This window comes from Tetrao urogallus, assembly GCF_951394365.1.
Source record: "Tetrao urogallus genome assembly, chromosome: 3".
Classification (NCBI taxonomy): Eukaryota; Metazoa; Chordata; class Aves; order Galliformes; family Phasianidae; genus Tetrao; species Tetrao urogallus.
In genome coordinates, this window is record NC_136815.1 from 69,093,357 (window position 1) to 69,111,436 (window position 18,080).

The 18,080-nt window shown below is 40.5% G+C and overlaps 1 protein-coding gene across 1 annotated transcript; it reads right to left on the reverse strand.

The window, feature by feature from the left end:
• Nucleotides 1-2,832: 2,832 nt before the first annotated feature.
• On the reverse strand, nt 2,833-7,973 carry LOC306944505 (carboxymethylenebutenolidase homolog; the record flags this gene model as incomplete). The annotated part of the gene is made up of 5 exons (XM_079533046.1): nt 2,833-3,012; nt 4,561-4,652; nt 5,056-5,198; nt 7,033-7,140; nt 7,768-7,973. The coding sequence occupies 5 exons, from the start codon at nt 7,971-7,973 to the stop codon at nt 2,833-2,835; spliced, it is 729 nt and encodes a 242-aa protein (XP_079389172.1).
• Nucleotides 7,974-18,080: the final 10,107 nt, after the last annotated feature.

An 18,080-nucleotide genomic window follows, 5' to 3' on the forward strand; every position in this document is an offset into this window, starting at 1 on the left:
AGATGTTCCTCCTGCCTTTCATAGCGCTGGTGATGCTGGGTGGAAGAGGTTTGGGTTTGCAGGTTGCTGTTCTTTCAAAGCTGCTTCATCAAATAAATGTATCTGGGTTGCATAAGGTCTGTCCTCCCTCAGTTGTGTTCCAGTTTGCTGAGTCATTTTAATGTGATTTTGCACTATTTGGCCAAACAAGTTTATATGACAGAGAATTGTAAGACAAACTCAGCTACTGGAACTAATGCCATTTAACATGGTTACAATTTGCTTCAGTAGCTCAGCATACCACTATTTATATTTGTATGAGAAGAAAGCTCACAGTGAGGATGAGCAAGCACAAACAGAATGCCCTCGGGGCACAATCAAAAGCATGCTTCCTGCAACTTACTGGCTTATCAAGCTTTAATGATGTCCCAAGACGATTTGATTTTGTTGCATGCTGGAGATAAGCTAATCTTCCAGATAACAAACATTCAGCAACGCATAACGAAATACAAGGTGTCATGATGATGTAACACAACCAGGGCTCCTTCTTTCAGAGTCCCGAGGTGAAAATCCACACTTTACCCAAATCCAGCATCCTACAGCGCCTTGCTGCATTCAGAGACAACACTCAGCAGCTCGGCTGAGCACTGATAAGCCGGGCTGCGTGTGAGAGGCAGCGCACTGTTACTGCAGTGTTTGACACGGGCCGTTCTGAGCGTCGGTTGCCTCAGCCTGAGCCAAACCTCCCCTAGGCCTCCTTGAGGACGACCACGGAGAGGGGCCCCATCTTGTGGACGTTTCCTGGAGTACGCACGGCTGTAGCAGGCGCCGTGCTCGTAAAGCAGCGCTGTAAAGCCAGCTCCCGTAGCCATCACCGGGACTTAACCTGAGCTAGGGTGCCTCGGCCGAGCGGCCGAGATCCGTGTGCTAAAAGCACCTCCTTTCTCTTGGGCTACTCCTGCCTGTCCTGCAGGTGTGAGGAGCCCAGCCTAAATTTTTGAAGACCTGGAGAGAAACTTCTGCGCTGCCTGCAAGCTCCATCCTTGTGCTCAGGGGAGGGGAGGATGAGGGCAGCCGGGGATGAACGGAGACGAGCGGAACGGGTCAGACTGCATCGGCTGCAGGGATCCGGGGCACTGGGGGGAGAGGGGGTAAGTAAGCTGTGAGGGTCTGGAGCACTGCTCTTATGGGGAGCAGCTGAGAGGACTGGGATTGTTCAGTCTGGAAAAGCAGGAGCTCAGAGAAGATCTTATCACATTCTACAACTGCCAGAAAGGAGCTTGTAGCAAGATGGGGTTGGCTTCTTTTCTCAAGTAACAGGGATAGAATGACAGATAAAGGTCTTCAGTTGCACCAGGGGAGGTTCAGGTTGGTTGTTAGGAAAAATTATTCTCAGAAAGAGTGGTGAGGCATCGGAACAGGCTGCCTAGGAAGGTAGTGGAGTCACCGTCCTTGGAGGTGTTCAAAAAATGTGTAGATGTGGCACTGAGGGATATGGGTTAGTGGGCATGGTGGTTAATGGTTGGACTGGATGATCTCAGTGGTCTTTTCCAATGTTTCCTTCTCTCCTGCAGCTATTGAATGTTCTCCATTGCTTCCCATCTTTGCTTATCATCTCTTTGGCAATACCTCCATTGATACAGCTGCCCAAAATGCAAGATGGACACATTGACAGCAGACAGAAAAGCAAGCATACTTTGGTCAACTCAACCCAAGAGCTGAGCTTCATGCCGCTTACAGCATCTCTGACTACACACCTTGTAGCAATATGTTCTGACAAATTCATCTTGAGGTATGCAGACAAATGGCACACAATATAGATAGGTCGAGAGCAGAGCAATCTGTGAAACTGCCAGACCTTCTTGCTATCAGAGGGAAAGTAATATCCATGCAGATGGTGGCCTTGATTTATGGACCTTGTTAAGGTAATCATATGAGAAACTAGCAGATGTTGTAGAAAATAAAATAAGAAGAGATGAAGACTTTGAGGATCTCTGAATAAGCACAAACTACCCAGTTATTGCCAAGGCAGTTAAATTCAAAACACCCCCCAAAAAAGGTCATCTGGTCAGCAAAACCGGAACCAGTGCAGTAAAAGTTAACAGGAATGTTTATTATTGTTTATATTTTTGTTTGTTTGTTTACCTGGTTTACCTGTTGGTCAGCCCTGTCCCTGATCATTGTATCTTGGAGCAGCACATTGAACTCACTGTTTCCACAATGTTCATGCCTGACTTACTTTCACAGTTGGGAGGGGCTGTCTATGTTTTCCCTTGATGTCAATGAAGCAATACTGGAAGTGCTTTTTTTAACAGAGCTAATGGAATTCCTGGAGGTTGCCAAACAGCATCATTCCCTCCTAAGTCCTTAACACAGCCAATTGTTCATTTCATGAATGCGAATTTTGATCACTACAGCATCACTATATCTGAGACAAATGCATTGTCGGTAATAAAAATGTTCTTCACGCAAACTTAGGGTGGTTCTATTCTAATACCTACAACTAAGAATCCTCATACCAAAATAAAACCTGAAAATACTCAGGTAATGTCAGAATGAAAAGTCATACCCTTTAGGACACATGAATGGCAAAACAGTTTCATTACTGTTGATGTCATAATGTAGAATAATGAAACAAATACAAATCAAGATAAATTCAAACAGTGCTTTAATGCTTAATGGTCCTTCAGTCCAACTTTGAGTTCACAATCTTCTGTAAGCCTTGCAAAAAATAAATTAGTGTAAGTTAAACTGTTTCTGTTTCTTGTTTCTATCCATCTTCCTCTTGCCCGTTTTCTTCTCTAAAATTCAATTGAACTCTGATTTTGAAGCCAGTGTTCCTTTATGTTTTTGTCAAATAAATGTCTTGATCCAATCAACCATATCCTTTCTAGCTTCTTCAATATAAGGCTTATCAGCAGGTTTCATATCTTCTGGCTTCAGTTGTGCAAACCCGTGAACCTGTCCAGGATAAACTTTAATTTTATATGGAACTTTACAGTACTGTTTCAACTTCTCATCCAATAAGGTAATCTGTAAAATAAAGCATTTTTCTGTTAGGCTGTGTTTTTTTAAGTTTGACAAACTTGCCATTAATCACATCTTTGCTCTTTCTCCATTATCACAATTGAAGTGGATTCTGTTATTCAGTACATGAGAAAATCCCTCTTCGGAATGTGAGACTGAAGTGGTTTTTGAAAATATGGGTGTGCCTGAGTACCCCCAGCAGCTACTGCTAAGATGGCTTGGTGAATCTTGTTGTAAATGAATAGATGCACTTCTATTCAGAGGCATAACATGGCTTATAACCTGATTTTAAACTCTGATCTTGAGAGAACATATTCCTCGAGAGAATACATTGCCTAAGTCTTAATAATTCACAGTCCTAAATATTTTGATAAACTTAGTAATAACACTTAAGAAAGCAGTTGCTTTTTCTCATTTTGCTGTACAACAAAAAGGCATTTTTCTTGCACAATCTTTTGATGTAAAGTACATGCAGAGTGCTAGCCATATGACACTGTACCTGTACATGTTTATAGACACACTTTGTGCTTATTTCCATAAGTAAGTCAGGAAATAGGGGATGGTCACTTGATTTACCTCTGCAAGATTAATTCTACTCATTGTGCCTTTAATCTCATGTAATTTAATGTTTATGTTGTCTCTTTTTTCACAGAACCCTTCATTATTCAGTGCAGAAAATAATGTATTTGAGGATGATTTTTTAAATTAAACTCAGGATACAAAAACTCTGAAAGGGAAAATCTCTGGAGAAAATGGGATATTTCAGTGTCTGACATATGATGGGAAAAAATAAAAATTAATCAATACATTGGAATACACAGTGAGAAGTAAAATTTGGTTGGCTTCTTCATTCACAGAGCATGCTGCTTGGTCCCCAGTGAGACTCTATTATTGCAGCAACAAACTATGCTAGAGGTGGTATGCTATCATTGCCTCTAAAGAGGAAAAACTGAGCCACAGAAGAGGGCCTCAGTTTACTACACATATACTTATCCAACCTTTCAGATGAGCTTATTATACAGATTATGTAAGAATATAGTTTGCAGTCAGGAATCAAAACAGAATCCCCAAGTTGTCATCAACTTATTAAAAATTCACAACCACTCTTCTGACAGAGTTTACTTTGTCTTGTTGTACCAAAAGCAACTGTCATTGGTCTACATTATTAGAAAGTTTTGTCACTGAGTTGACACTATTTTTTTCCATTCGAGGATGGTCCAAATTCAGTCATCTAACTATCCCTTGTCCCATATATGACTGCAGTATCCAAGTTCTTGAGGTGTTTGGTTCATACAAGTAGGATCTTCCTGCCCAGTTTCACACTCTGCTTGCATAGCCACTGAGAGACCAATAATAGATTTTTACTGCATTTCTCAACTCAAAGAGAAGCTCCAAATAACCTGAGCAAGATATGGGGGAAGTAAGCTGAAATATAAGCAAAACAATCCAGCCTATGTGATTTTTCATATCTGAAAATGGTTTCTGACAGGCTAGGAATTCTCTCTAGGATAGAAGAAAAATGGAAAAATAAAAATCATTTCTAATACAACCTACCTGGTCATAAGAAATAGTGTGGTCTTTCTCACCAAATATAAAAAACGTGGGATTTAGTAAATTGTATCTTTCTTCAGAGTCCCTTATTATTCCTATTTGAGAAAAAGAATGTTAGTGAGGTTATCATTCCTGCAAGATGAATGAAAAATTCTGTGACAAAATTTCTATTTAGGTTTATTTGTTAGATACTTTTTTTACTTGAGGAGAGTTTCTATTCTGATGGATGAAAAGAGCATTTGGAAAATAGTACATTCTCCACAAGCACTGAAAAAATATTAGAAAATGTACATGCACAGGAAACACTTATTTTTTTTCCAATTTACAGTATTCTTATAATGTTGATAGCAATATAGCACATTGCTGAAACAGCCATAATTAAAATTTTCAACTCACCTTTAGGTTGAGTACTTACAGAAAACACTACAAAGCAGTAACTAGAACTTACAGACTACATATAATGATGTGAGCTCGTGTAAGTTTTCATTTCTACACTACCATAGAGGGACACCCCAGCGGATAATTGAGGATTTTTCAGCATCAAGTGATGTACTGCCATTCCACCCCAGGAAAACCCAACGATACCAATCTTCTTTGCATCGCATTGTTCCTTTAGATACTTCAAGACAACATCAGCTTCCCTAAGACATATAAACAAAAGAGAACTAAGGGATCTATAGCATAATCAATATTTGACTGCTTAAGAAGTAAATTGAAAGAGATACATGAAATTTTCTGCACCTGCACCTCCAATCACTTAAAACAGAGAGTACATTAAAAAGCAATGGCTTCTATTCTTGGATGGGAGTTAACATTTCTGGTCCTAATTTAGGGAAGTAGCCATACACAGTTGTAGTGCTTAAATACTTACCTGAATTGTGACCTGCTCCTTTGCTTTCAAAAGAAGCATTTTTTCACTGAATCACTTTGTTTACGACAGGACAACTAAAGACAAGACATATCTGCAAGCAGAACAACATCTTGCATTATGGAATGTGGGAATAGGTGAGCTTGAATGTGTTATCTCTACTGAGTCTACCTATTTAGATAAGGAATTATCTCGAGTGTGTCATTCCTGTTGCATGAGTTAATAATATCCAACCAAGCCACATACAAAATTGGTATGTTAAATAATAATTACTCGATATTAATATATCACCAGCTACAATGTTTTCAAAAATGAGTATTGCATGAAGTATAATGAATTAAATACAAAACATTGTATAGATCAGAGCAGGTCACTTTTTAAATTAATTTTTTAAATTAATTTTTTATTACTAACTTCATGGGGGTAATGTTTTTATCTTTTTCATTATCTACAAAATTTTAAGTGAATTTTAAATGCAGACTGGGTACACTAATAACCGTATTTTCAAGTATTAGGTATATTAGTATGTCTATCACAAATTTGGATAGTCTGACAAAAAAGCAGTATGAAAGTGCCATGATCAGCAGATCATGTTCAAGGCTATATGAGCAGCATGTTATGAATGAATGAGTTCTTTCAGCTCTGGTTTATTTGAGATAGTATAACGTAAGTCATGAGTATGTGGGATTCCTGGTGCTCTGAGAGATCTTAAGGGCAGCTACAAGTCAACGCTTAGTAGACAACACAGCTATGTTCTTCAGGTGTTCAATGGTTAAGACAGTTGTCTGGAGTAGGAATTCTTATAGGTATTAGTCATTTGTCTTTTCCAAAATTTCAGTCACAAATCTGCAACTGTACAGTCAAAAGCTTTGCTGAGAGATGTTGGTTGGGCCGTGAGTGCTGCAGGGGCCAAATAAACACTTTGCAGCTTACAAGATGATAGCTGAGTAATAGGGTGTCACTGTCTATTGTTCTCTGAAGTTTCAGGTTGTGGTAACAGATACTGAAGAAGCAGTAATGCCTGCCTTAATTTAAGGAAGCTTTTTTTTTTATACTGGCTTTGCTAGGATCTACAGATAGTGGCCACTCCACATATTGAGAAAAACAGCATAGTTGATCAGACGAGTATTTGGGCAAATTCTGCAAATTCTGACCTAGTACTGCTCAGGAGATTATCAGCTATCTATCATTTACAAGGGAGAAAGAAAGATGGGCAAGTGACAACTGGTAAATAGCATGTGTACTTGTGGAAGAGTTTTCCTCCTTATCCTAAGGACCTGGAAGCAGTATCCATACTAATGAGTGAGAGTTCTAGGTGTTTCATAGCCTGTGAGACACCAGGCATGAGCCTGTGCAGCCAGTGTGACATAGTTAGAAAAGGGTCTGTGAGGAGGGGACAATAAGCAGCATGATAGATGGAGCAGATGACCATTTCCAAATCCCAGGGTAGTGCTTGGGACCATAGAAGAACCACGCAGAATAAAATAATTGTGTGCATGCAGCCAGCTTGCCCTGCTGTGAGGGTCACTTTAAACATTTCAGATACATACAGTTTCCCCTTGTTTGCAAAATGCTTTTTAAAATGCAAGCACAGTTTTGCATCCTACCTGTCTACTTTCATAGGGTCATGTTCTTTCATCCAGTCAGCAAAGTCATGCCAGTGATTTGTAGTTTTCCAGGGGTCCTTCCCCTTGAAGAAGTCTGGGCAGATGGTTCTGTGTAAGACATGGAAACAAATCAACTTTTATGTCCAGGTGGGGAGAATCTGTGGATATCTAAATGACTTCTAATGTCTTTTCTACTCCAGGGTGTACACCTACACAGTTATCATCTGAATCATATTCTGCTTATCCTGTTCTGGCAATCAGCAAAGCTAAAATTATATGTCTTGCTATGGAAAAAAAAAAAAAAACACATGCAAATAAACTCTCCTACTTTCCTTAGACACAGTAGAAAAGTAAGGGAATAAAGCAACCCTCCTGATTCCAAATGAATGGTTATTTATCTCTTTGCTAGTAAAATTTAAAGCAACCCTTGCTGCTGTATGAACTCTGAAAGGCTTGGCTTGAAAAGCTTACACAATTTAAAAGTTCATACTAATGTTTGGGTGTTTTTTTTTATCTTTTAATTATCCACATTGCCACATGAGCACAAACACTGTCACTTCATCACATTCCTTGCAGCTTTTTGCTCAGATAGCCATTCTTGACTGATCAGTTTTAGTACCTTTGGTGGCCACGAAGTGCTATAGGTGTGTGGAAAACATACACAGTGCTTAGCTTTGGGCCTGGTGACCTATCAGTGCATTGATTAAGAGGAGAATAGGAATGATAAGTGCTTACATGTATCCATGACCTGCAATTAAATCAACTATATATCTATTGTCTGGAAACATCCATCCAAATATATCATGAATCACAATCACAGCTTTGTTTGTGAAATAAGATGGTCTGCAAATGTATGCCTTGATATGCTCAATTTGCACTTCATGTCCAAGACATCCATATCCAGATCTTTCCCCAGTATTGTACAGGAAAGGATCAGCCATCTGGAAACCTGGGAGAAAAAAGAAAAGAAAAGTGTGAGAAAGTCAAATTTGTTAGTACAAGATTAGGACAAACAAGGGCAAGTGCAGTCAGCAGAAAGTAGTTCAATAGCTTTGATAAATAACATTGACATCCTTGTCTGAAAGGAGAAAGTAGTAAAATGCAAAAGCCATGCACCAATTCAGAATGGATCTTAGTCTATTATATGTTATTAAACTGAGAATGAAGAGAGACAAAAAGTTGCAGTGTGACTACTCTCGTATAGATCTTATATCACTTTTGTTTGGCTCCCATGACAGCACTGAGCACTGAAACTGAGCAGTGACAGCTTCAGATGTCACTGTCCCCAGACATGTGGAACAGTGACCAGTTACAGCACTCACACGTGTCTTCACCCAGACTCATAGGCTGGTTTCTCTGAATTGTGTGAGGGGTAAGGACCACAGCACTCAGCTGCTACAGAAAGGCATAGCATTCAGAGCTTCTTGCAGTGCTGGCACCTGCCAGCTAACGTGTGTTTTCAGTAGCAGCTATGGATTGTCACAGTAACTCTGGCATCCTGTGTACCAGGAGCGGTTGGCAACAGGCTGCAGTACTGATTTCTAGATTAGATTGAAGGGCATTGGCTTCATATGCCTTGAAAGGGAATTCAATAAAGCAAGCAAATGCCAGAAGCTGTTCTGACTCTGTGTCTGGAGCATGGGATGGACTCTGCACAAAGTAGAATGTTGATCTTGTAATTAAAAGTAGAATTATAATCCATCTATACAAGGAACCCAATTAGGTTTGCAGGGGCAGAGTCAATAGTAAAATTTCCTAACCACACGCTGACTTTAAAACTGCCCTTGGGAATTCGTACACACACCTATATACACATCATGTCTGTCTCAGTTTCATCATTTCTACATCAGTCTATTATTTCCATTTGAACTGTAACGTGCTCTTCAGAAAAGTGTCCAGTTATAGAAAAACAGCAAGTTGTGTTAAAAATGCGTACCTTCTTCAGCTCTCCATTAACCACAGCAGCAGAGAGCTAGGTTTTGCTGAGTAACAAGAAATTTTGGGTAGGTAATAAAGGCACATTGGGAACTATGGTGCATCCAGACTGAAGGACAGAGTTGAGCTGCAGTTTCACAGATGTCTTGTACCCATACTGTACTTTCTTACTTGCATGATTACCACAGGCCAAATAACAGCATTCAGTTTTTTGTACACATTTAATCTGCTGTGTACTTAGAATAATTAACCTTCCTGAAGTATGATCTAGAAACACTGCTCTTCCACTGGTCATCTTCTGAGGATGCTGTCACTGGGTCAGGCAGGGCCAGCACTGAGTTTGTCTAAATATGCTTTATTACAATAATGAGTACTGGTTGTTTGAGTGTGGTGTAATGATATCTGAACTGGGTGGATGTGGTTTTATTTCGAGAATTGAGATGCTTCAGAAATAGAGATGAGGTAGATGATCATACACAGTGAGATAATTCATTGTGCTGATAACTGAGAGCTGATTACGTTTGCTAATTGTTCTCCCATCTTTTTCAACATCCAAACATCAAGGTTGGTGCTAAAAAGTATGAATTAGTCCAGTCTTCAGGGCTAAAACCTCCACTGCTTTGTCACCAAACCTTCACGGCTTTGTAACATGCATGGGAGAGTATCTCCTAGCTTTCATCCCCCATAACAAGCCTCAAATGCTTGAATGAGTTTTGCTTATGCAAAAGTACTTCCTCCCTGTTTTTCTTTTAACCCAATATGATTGAGGGTGCTGAAGTGCTAGAGATTGCTTGAAGAATTCACAGGCATTCCCTAAGACAGCTTACACCACCAGTTCCTGAGACAGCTGCTCAGTCTTACACCCTTAGCAACTTCTGTTCAGAAGGGCACAGCACATAGTGTCCCCTTCAAGGAAACATTTAGGAAGCATTACACTTTGCAACAGCTGTGAAAGAGCCTACTGCCTGTCTTTTGATTGCTACCCAGAAATTATTTCTTTGGCCTATCTTAATTAATTCCTAGCCAGCTGGTTCTTTTCCAATTACCTGTCTGCGAAGAACTTATATAACTTAAATACTTAACTTAAATAGTCAGCCACACCTGAGCTGCTTAGAAGTCTTTGATGGGATCCTGTTCAGTCAGACGATTTATTTGTTCCTGCCCGCTTTGTTTCACGCAACGCTGTGCACTGAAGCAACGACCTAGGATATTTCCTACCTGTCCTGTCTCACCTCATTCTCTCTTCCCACCAATTTCATCCATTACACTTTTCCCCTTCCTGCTTTCCCAGTGGCCCAGTTCCAAACGAGGAGAAATATTTAGTATTATCACAAGGTGAAGGTGGTGTCCCTTGAATAGTAGACAGACCCAAACTACTTCACTTGTAGGGAGCAGCAAATAACAGGAGTAAAACCTACCTAGTCTAAACTTTCAATGAAAAAAAAAAAATCATACTCCAGAAGTGGGGCTAAGAATCTTTCAAAAACAATCAGGTAGTCCTGAAAAGGTGTTCCTGAGGATAGTCCCCACCATTTAGAAACTGAGTATGAGCACATGATCTCAAGGTGCTTTGCTTTTTGCCAAGATGAACCGATGATGCTAAGATTTCCTGGATCCAGTGATAACAGTTTTAACTCCAGCATTAACTTATTTCAGTGCTAAATGCTCCACTGTACCAAACAAGGGAAAGAACAGTAATTAATAATCATGAAGGCAAAATTAATTATCATGGTCCTCTGACATGATCTTGCTACTGCTGGACATGAACTGGAGACCAGTAATTCCTATAGAAAGACCCCAGACTGTGGCTGATTTAGGATATCTTCAACAGAGTCAGTCTAGAGTCAAAAGCTTCCAGTGAATGTATTACCTCCCCTTGTGCCAATGCATGATGATGTTTAGAGGAAAAAATATGTTTGGGGTGTCCTTAGAAATACTGCTGTGCTGCAGCAGCAGGCACTCAAAATCTACTTTCCCAAAGCTAAAACCCTATCTTCACCTTGTCTGTTCCTTAATACTTATTCTTGTGCATTTTTTTTACTGAAGCCAGAAGTCCTTCTATAAATGTTTTTTGCTGAATATTTTATGCATTTTCAATGCTGCTTAGCATCTTTGGTTCTTATTGCTCAGCAGCTTCAGATTTCTCCCATTCAATGCAGTTAAAAATAGTTAGCCTTTCTCTGCTGCCAGCTCAGTCTTTGTGGACCAGTTTGCTATCACTTACCTGGAGTACAGGATCCTGAGTTAGCCCAGCTCGCTTCTTCTGTTCAGTGAGAAACCAGCTAGATTTCACTATACACAAAACGAAGAAAACAAGTTCTGCTGATAGTTTTTCTGCTGCTGCTGCTCATCCAGTTTCCAGGTGCTCTTCAGCTCTGCTGCATAGTTTGGGATTGGGAATAGAGGAGGAGACGCTTGGTACACCAAGTCACCCAGACCGGAAGGGGTGGAGACAGATCATGCAGAGAGGCAGGGTTTGGTACATTCATCAGACTCCAAATCAATTGCCTTTTACTCCATCTTTTATTTATTTATTATCTAAAGAGTTCTGAAAGCAAGACACACAGCGACACTAAACAACACTTGTTTTTCCATTTCTCTAAAAGTATGTAATTCCTGACAAAATAGAGAAGTTGAATGAGAATCAGTGACTCTTATTATCAGCAGACTTTATTTTTTTTATAAGCTTTCCCTTCTAGTCCTGTACAGAGCAATGAAATGTTCGATGCAGCCATTTAAGACTGCAGAACCTTTGGATCTCAGAAGCTGACACCTAGCTTGTAACACCTAGTGGTGAATTTGTTGATACATTACTAAGTTCTGAGATGCATTTTCTTGTGGTACATTCATGCACTTATGATGTCTTTAATGGAATTTGTGAATTAAGATGAATCTGTTCCGGCGAATTTGCAGCATAAGAAAATTAGTCTCTCCAGCACACAGATGAAATGTATTACAGCCACACCCACATGTATTCCAAACAAGTCTAAAAGTGTTTCAAGTTATTTCTGATTAGACTTGCTTTCAACAAGTTAGAAACATCTGAGTCTGCGTTGGTTGTTATTGATGGTGACTTGTTGAAATTTTCCACTTCCATAGTGGATTTGTATGCGTTAGCTCAGCCCCTGGACAATGTCTACTACAGGTTTAATTTTCTGTGTGTGCATGAGGTTTGTGTACGTATGCATGCTGTGGAAGGCAAATTAAAGAGACAAAAGGGCTCCCTCCTGTTCTGAGGACTCCACATCTGCATGCAGTACTCCAGGTGTGGTCTCACCAGCGCAGAGTAGAGGGGCAGGATCACCTTCCTCACCCTGCTGGCCACACTTCTTCTGATGCAGCCCAGGATACGGTTGGCTTTCTGAGTTGTCAGGGCACACTGCTGGCTCGTGTCCAGCTTGTCATCCACCAGAACCCTCAAGTCTTTTTCAGGAAGACTAGATCCTGAGCTGTACTCTGTATAATGACCACCACATCTGAGAACTATGTAGAACAGGCTGGATTCAGTTCACCCAAACTTCAGACATTTACAATGAGGATGTCTGTATGGTAGCAAGGTATCTGCACCCCACATTTTCCATTAAGATGTGTGACTCAAACTTTATGGACGCCTTCTTTACAGTGACATGGGTAGTCCCCTAGACGCCACCAACTGTGATGATCTAATTATCTCTGAGTTTAATGGCAGCTTACCCACCTAGTGCTGGTGTAGATCTCTGTGCTCTGAGCATCAGCAGGCAGGCAAGACGAGTCCCACCTCTGTGTGTTGCATGCAACTCAAAATTAGGGTTTGTCATCTCAGAGAGACAGTATTTTTTACCTGTCCTGTCATGCCTGTTATTAGCTTTGTTCTTGTTTAAGAAACTATTAAAAAGATTGCTAGTGTTGCAAGGGAGGGAGCGGGACTTCACTGAAAAGATCTGATTTTACTTTGATCCTAATGGCATCTGGCTTGAGTCTGTCTAAGCCCCAGGATTTGAGAACACGCAAGCTGCAGCACCCTCTGACAGAAACAGGCCAGAGAACCAGAAATCTGATCGAAGATGCATACTGACATTCGCAAATGTTTCCTTGTTTTGTGCCCAGCATCTCTTTGGAGTTTGCTAGGGTGAAAGGAGAGCAAAGGACAAACTCTGTTGTAATGCAAGCCTTTACCTGCACGCTGTCATTACTTTTGACCCGCAAACCCCAAATCATTTAGATCTCCCTTATTTGAAGAGGCTGGCTCTTTCCCCACAAGATAGAATCATCTCTGCAATAGGCTCGCAACTGTGGAGTTCATTCTACACATGCATTCAGACACACAGTAGTTAAATTTGTCCTTCACCTGAAACACACAGCTGCTTGCTTTTTTTGGTTTTGTCTGAATTTTTTTATTTTTTTTTTAAGGCTTTGCACCAATATTCCTCTTGCTTTTACAGGAATGAGTGTGGAATAAAACCCCAGAGTAAACCCTCACAGCTGTCAGCTGCATTTTTAGCTGCACAGTAACGTAAGAAACAAGATGCTAGGACATGCAAGCCTGTTGTCTGGAGGCAAAATAGCAAGATACTTTCTCCCAGACAACTAATGATACACAGAATCCCAGAAAGGCAAGTAACTCTGCTGGATCTAGTGTGGAACAGTCTGATTGAGAGACTAATGTACAGGCTTAAACACGTTCCATTTACCTTCACCTGATACAGTATTTGGAGCGCTGCTGGTGGCAACAAACATGTCAGAAACTTGAAATCCTTACAAATGTAATATTTACATGTGAAAGCCCTGCTCAAAGTATGTGTGATGAACGATGATCTTTCTGCTTGCAGCCTCAGCCCCCAGCAGCTGCAAGTGAGAGAGGAAGGATGGCAGGCCTTGTGGGGGGCTGCTAAACGGAGGAGGTGGTGGAGAGGCCTGAAGGAAGAGTGAGAGGAAAGGCTTAGCAAGGTCAACAGCTGCAATACCAGTGAGGACTCTGTGCCCTGCCCAGAGCTGAGACCCGAAGGCACTCCCCTGGGATGTGGGTGGCTACTGGAGGGAGCACTTCCAGGCCCTCTCACACAGTTTCACAGAGCTCATTAGTGGGTTTGTAATTGGAGTTGGGTTTACGGATTTTATTCGTTAGTCTGAGTCTTTTGCATCCATTCTGTATCTAAAGTTATCTACGGAGTCATCACCTGCGAGTGAAAAAAATGCAGCACAAGGACAAAGACCTGGGGGGCTTGTGATGATTGATCTTGTCGTGGATAACGCCTCTGAGCTTTGCTCTGATAGTCTTGCTTTCTTTTTGGGTAGCCCAATGTCAGCCCTCAGAGCACACAGCTCCTTTTCTCCCTAAAATCAGATCTATAGCACAGGCCACCAGAACAGAAGAATGATCTGAAAAACAATAATAATAATACTAATAATCTCAGATAGCCACATTCCTCATTTCCTTGTTGGTGTGTAGAACCAGTGGGCCCAAAATCTTCTGGGTCTCTCATGCTTGGATTGGATTAATTTGGATTAATTTTTACCCAAATTAAATGGTGAATATTTACTCCCAAATTTCATAGGGGTTAATCATAGTTGGAAAGGACCCACAAGGATCATTGAGTTTCTGTGCAAGCTGTCTGTAACTTCAAGGGAGTCAATAGATCCTCCTAATTTAGTGTCATCCACAAACTTACCTTAGTTCTCTTATTCTGAAAGAGCTTGTGGAAGACTAAAGAGTGAGGTTTGTGAACTTCATGGAAAAATTGTAGGGTGCAAGTTTAATTACACCAAAGCAATAGAGGGAAAATTATTTTAATGTTGCACCTGACATTTACAGAGCCATATTAAAATTACCTAACACTGCCCAGGTGTTTCTAGGTAATTCAGTAGCTCATCACTTGATTAAAAAACACTTCTAATAGATTCTCAGTATAAGGCATATGATTCCTAACACTAACAATAATGAATTGTGGTAGAAAAACATAGAAAAACTAGTAAATTTTGGAGCAATTACTCCAAAATAGCCATCTAAGACCGGAAGCAGCATTACTGCACTGAATGCTGTAAACAGAGATATGAGCAGGACAACAGAATTAGGATTATGTGAATAATTACCGGGATTCAGAGTATATTTCCTTCTCTAAAAAATCTGAACTGTTTTTTTTTGTTTGTTTGTTTTGTTTTGCTTTTGCATGACATAAGAATATGTCTATTAGGTTTTCTTACCCAACATTTTGTCTTTTCCAAAACTTCAAAAATTTGACACCTAGAAATAGCTGAAAAGTTCTTTTTCTTTTAGTTATCCAGCTTTAGGACTATTACCTTCAAGGACGAATAAACTGTACATCTTCTGGATGAACTTTCAGGCTTTTTTTTCCTAATTTGGATAAGGGAAAAATGTTTGCTACCATCACTGATTATCAATAAATTTTTGCAAAAAAAAAAAAAAAAAAAATTGTCTACACTAAATCAGTGTTTAAACTCACAAAATTATAATAGAGTGAAAGGGAAAAAAAAAATCTTCTTCCATGTCTGCCTGTCTTCAGGAGTCCTGTTTTGCAAACGTCTACACATTAGTAATCTTGGCCAGAATCCAGATAGTTTTGGACTGTATCCCAGAGAGCAATATAGACGCCCAAGTACAACATCAAAGCAACAAGTTAAAGGAAAGCAAATATGAGACTTTCTAATTGCATTACAAGGTGATTACCATACATACATCAGCTCAGAGCGATCAAGGTACTTCAATAAATACATTTCCAGAAAGCACATGTTCTTACCCATTTTCTAAAACAAAATAAGGAACTTTGGACAAGCATAAAGAAATGATATTTCAGTGCAACCCTGTAAACTGTGCTGGGGGTGCACTTCTTCTATAGTCTCTGCCTGTTCAACAAAATTGGTTTCTAAAAGCCCCATAGCATACGCTGAAGTAAACACTGAATGGAAGATATGAGGAAAAAGGTCCCAGGCAGTGGAGGTGCTGGCCCACTCCACCTCCCAGGACACCAAGGCACACCATGCACCTGAACCCACTGTGCTATGTGTGGTAGGGAGCTCTGGGAGCGCAGAGTCCAACAAGCTGAAGTCACTGTCCACCTTACCTATTTCAGAGAGAACATCTGCTGCGTGTGCCATCAAACATCACTGTGTGGAAGAAGTTATCTCCCCCTGCCTACCTGGACAGTTCAAACTTTTTTAAGGGTCATTTGTGTCAAAGTAGCTGCAACAAAGAAGGGTGAAGTCCTAAGCTCACTCTTCCACAGCTTGTTTGTGAACTAAGGAGTTTGAAACTGCAGGTTCAGCAAAAGGAAAAGCATGAGATAAGCAGAAAACTCCGTGACCTTATCAGATTTGCTTTTAAAGGGATGATATGACTGCCTCCAAACCTTTCTAGTCAGAAACAAAAGGACCTCAGGTGCCTGTCAGACTTGTGAAGAGATTTCAGAAAGCTGAGATGTTGCAGGCTGTGAAGTAAAAAGCTTAGCTCCATCTTATTCACTGTTTTGCAAGTTCCTCTTTCAGGTCCTTTAATTTTTCATTTTTTTTCCCATAGGAAACCATGGCCTGCATACACTTGACAGAGCAGCTACAAGACAGGCTCCTTTCCAGAGCCTTGTCTTTTGCTGTGGCTCAGACATCAGGCCAAGCTTGTCTATTCACTACAGCCTGTTCTCCTGGTTCAGTAGGAAAACTCAGCCCCACAAAACCAGAATCCGATCTCCAGTCACCTGCCTCTCTTCAAAGAGACCAACAGTATGCATCACAACATAATAGCTTCACCACACATCTCAGCTTGCTTGTAGGTTTGCTTTCCCCAAGTTCCCCACTGAGATGCATGGTTTTGAGTAAAATCACAGCTTGCTTCTGTGAAACTAGACCACAGTGGGTTTCCCCTCCTGCTTCTCACCAGCTCAGATACAATAATTAATGAGTTCTCCAGGGTGTGAATGATCTTTAGATTAGTTAGCTAAATAAAGAAGAGTAAGAAATAAAGGGAAACTAGCCATTTTCTCCCTAGAAGCAATTCATAGTGTGTCTCAGCCATTGTGTACTCTTTTCCATGAGAGAGCAATAGATAACATTTTCCTGAAAGTCTACATGAAAAAAATATGGATATAAAGACAATAGAAAAAACTGTGTGGAAGGAAAACTTGGATGAGAGCATCCTGAAAGAACCTAAGAGTTTGTATCAAAGGCATACACAGTCCAAACCTGCTGCTCTGCCCCACTAAGTTCATTCATGTAGGGACTATCATACCCACATGGCTACTTCTTACCCTCTGTGCTCTCTAGATCTTAGAATCACAGTCACAGAATGGTTTAGGTTGGAAAGGACCTGAAAGATCATCTGGTTCCAACTCCTCTGCCATGGGCAGGGACATTTTCCAGTTTGGTTTTGAACATTTCAAAGGATGGGGTGTCCACAGCTTCTCTGGGCTACCATTCCAATGTCTCATCAACCTCATAATGAAGACTTTCTTCCTTAGATCTAATCTAAATTTACCTTTAAAATTGTTAATTCTTGTCCTGTCACTACATACCCTTGCAAAAAATCTCTTTCCATCTTTCTTGTAGGCCCCCTTTATGTACTGGAGGGCTGCAATGAGGTCTATCCAGTACATTCTCTTCTCCAGGTTGAACTTGGTATAACTTAACATCGGTAAATTTGCTGAAGGTGCACTCAATCCCATTGTCCATGTCACCATCAGAGGTGTTAAACAGCACCAGTCCCAACACCAACTCCTGAAGAACACCATTCATCAGTGGTCTCCGCTTGGACATAGAGCTGTTGACCTCAACTCTTTGAATGCAATGATCCATTCTATTCCGTGTCTTCCAGGTGGTCCACCTGTCAAACCTATGTCTCTCCAATTTAGAGACAAGGATATCATGTGAGACAGTGTCAATCACTTTGCACAAAGGTGTGTAGATTACATTAGTTGTTCTTCCCCTGTCCATCAGCGCCGTAAGACCGTTGTAGAAGGCCACCATATTTGTCAGGTGTTATATCTCTACATATTACATTTATACATAATTTTTTGTGGATGGGAACCAGATGCCTGGTTCCTCTTGTTTCAGTCAGATGCAGGTAAACTATTAGCTGTTACTGCGAGCTATTCCAAAACTCCCTCCGTGGTTTTAAGCAAAAATCAATG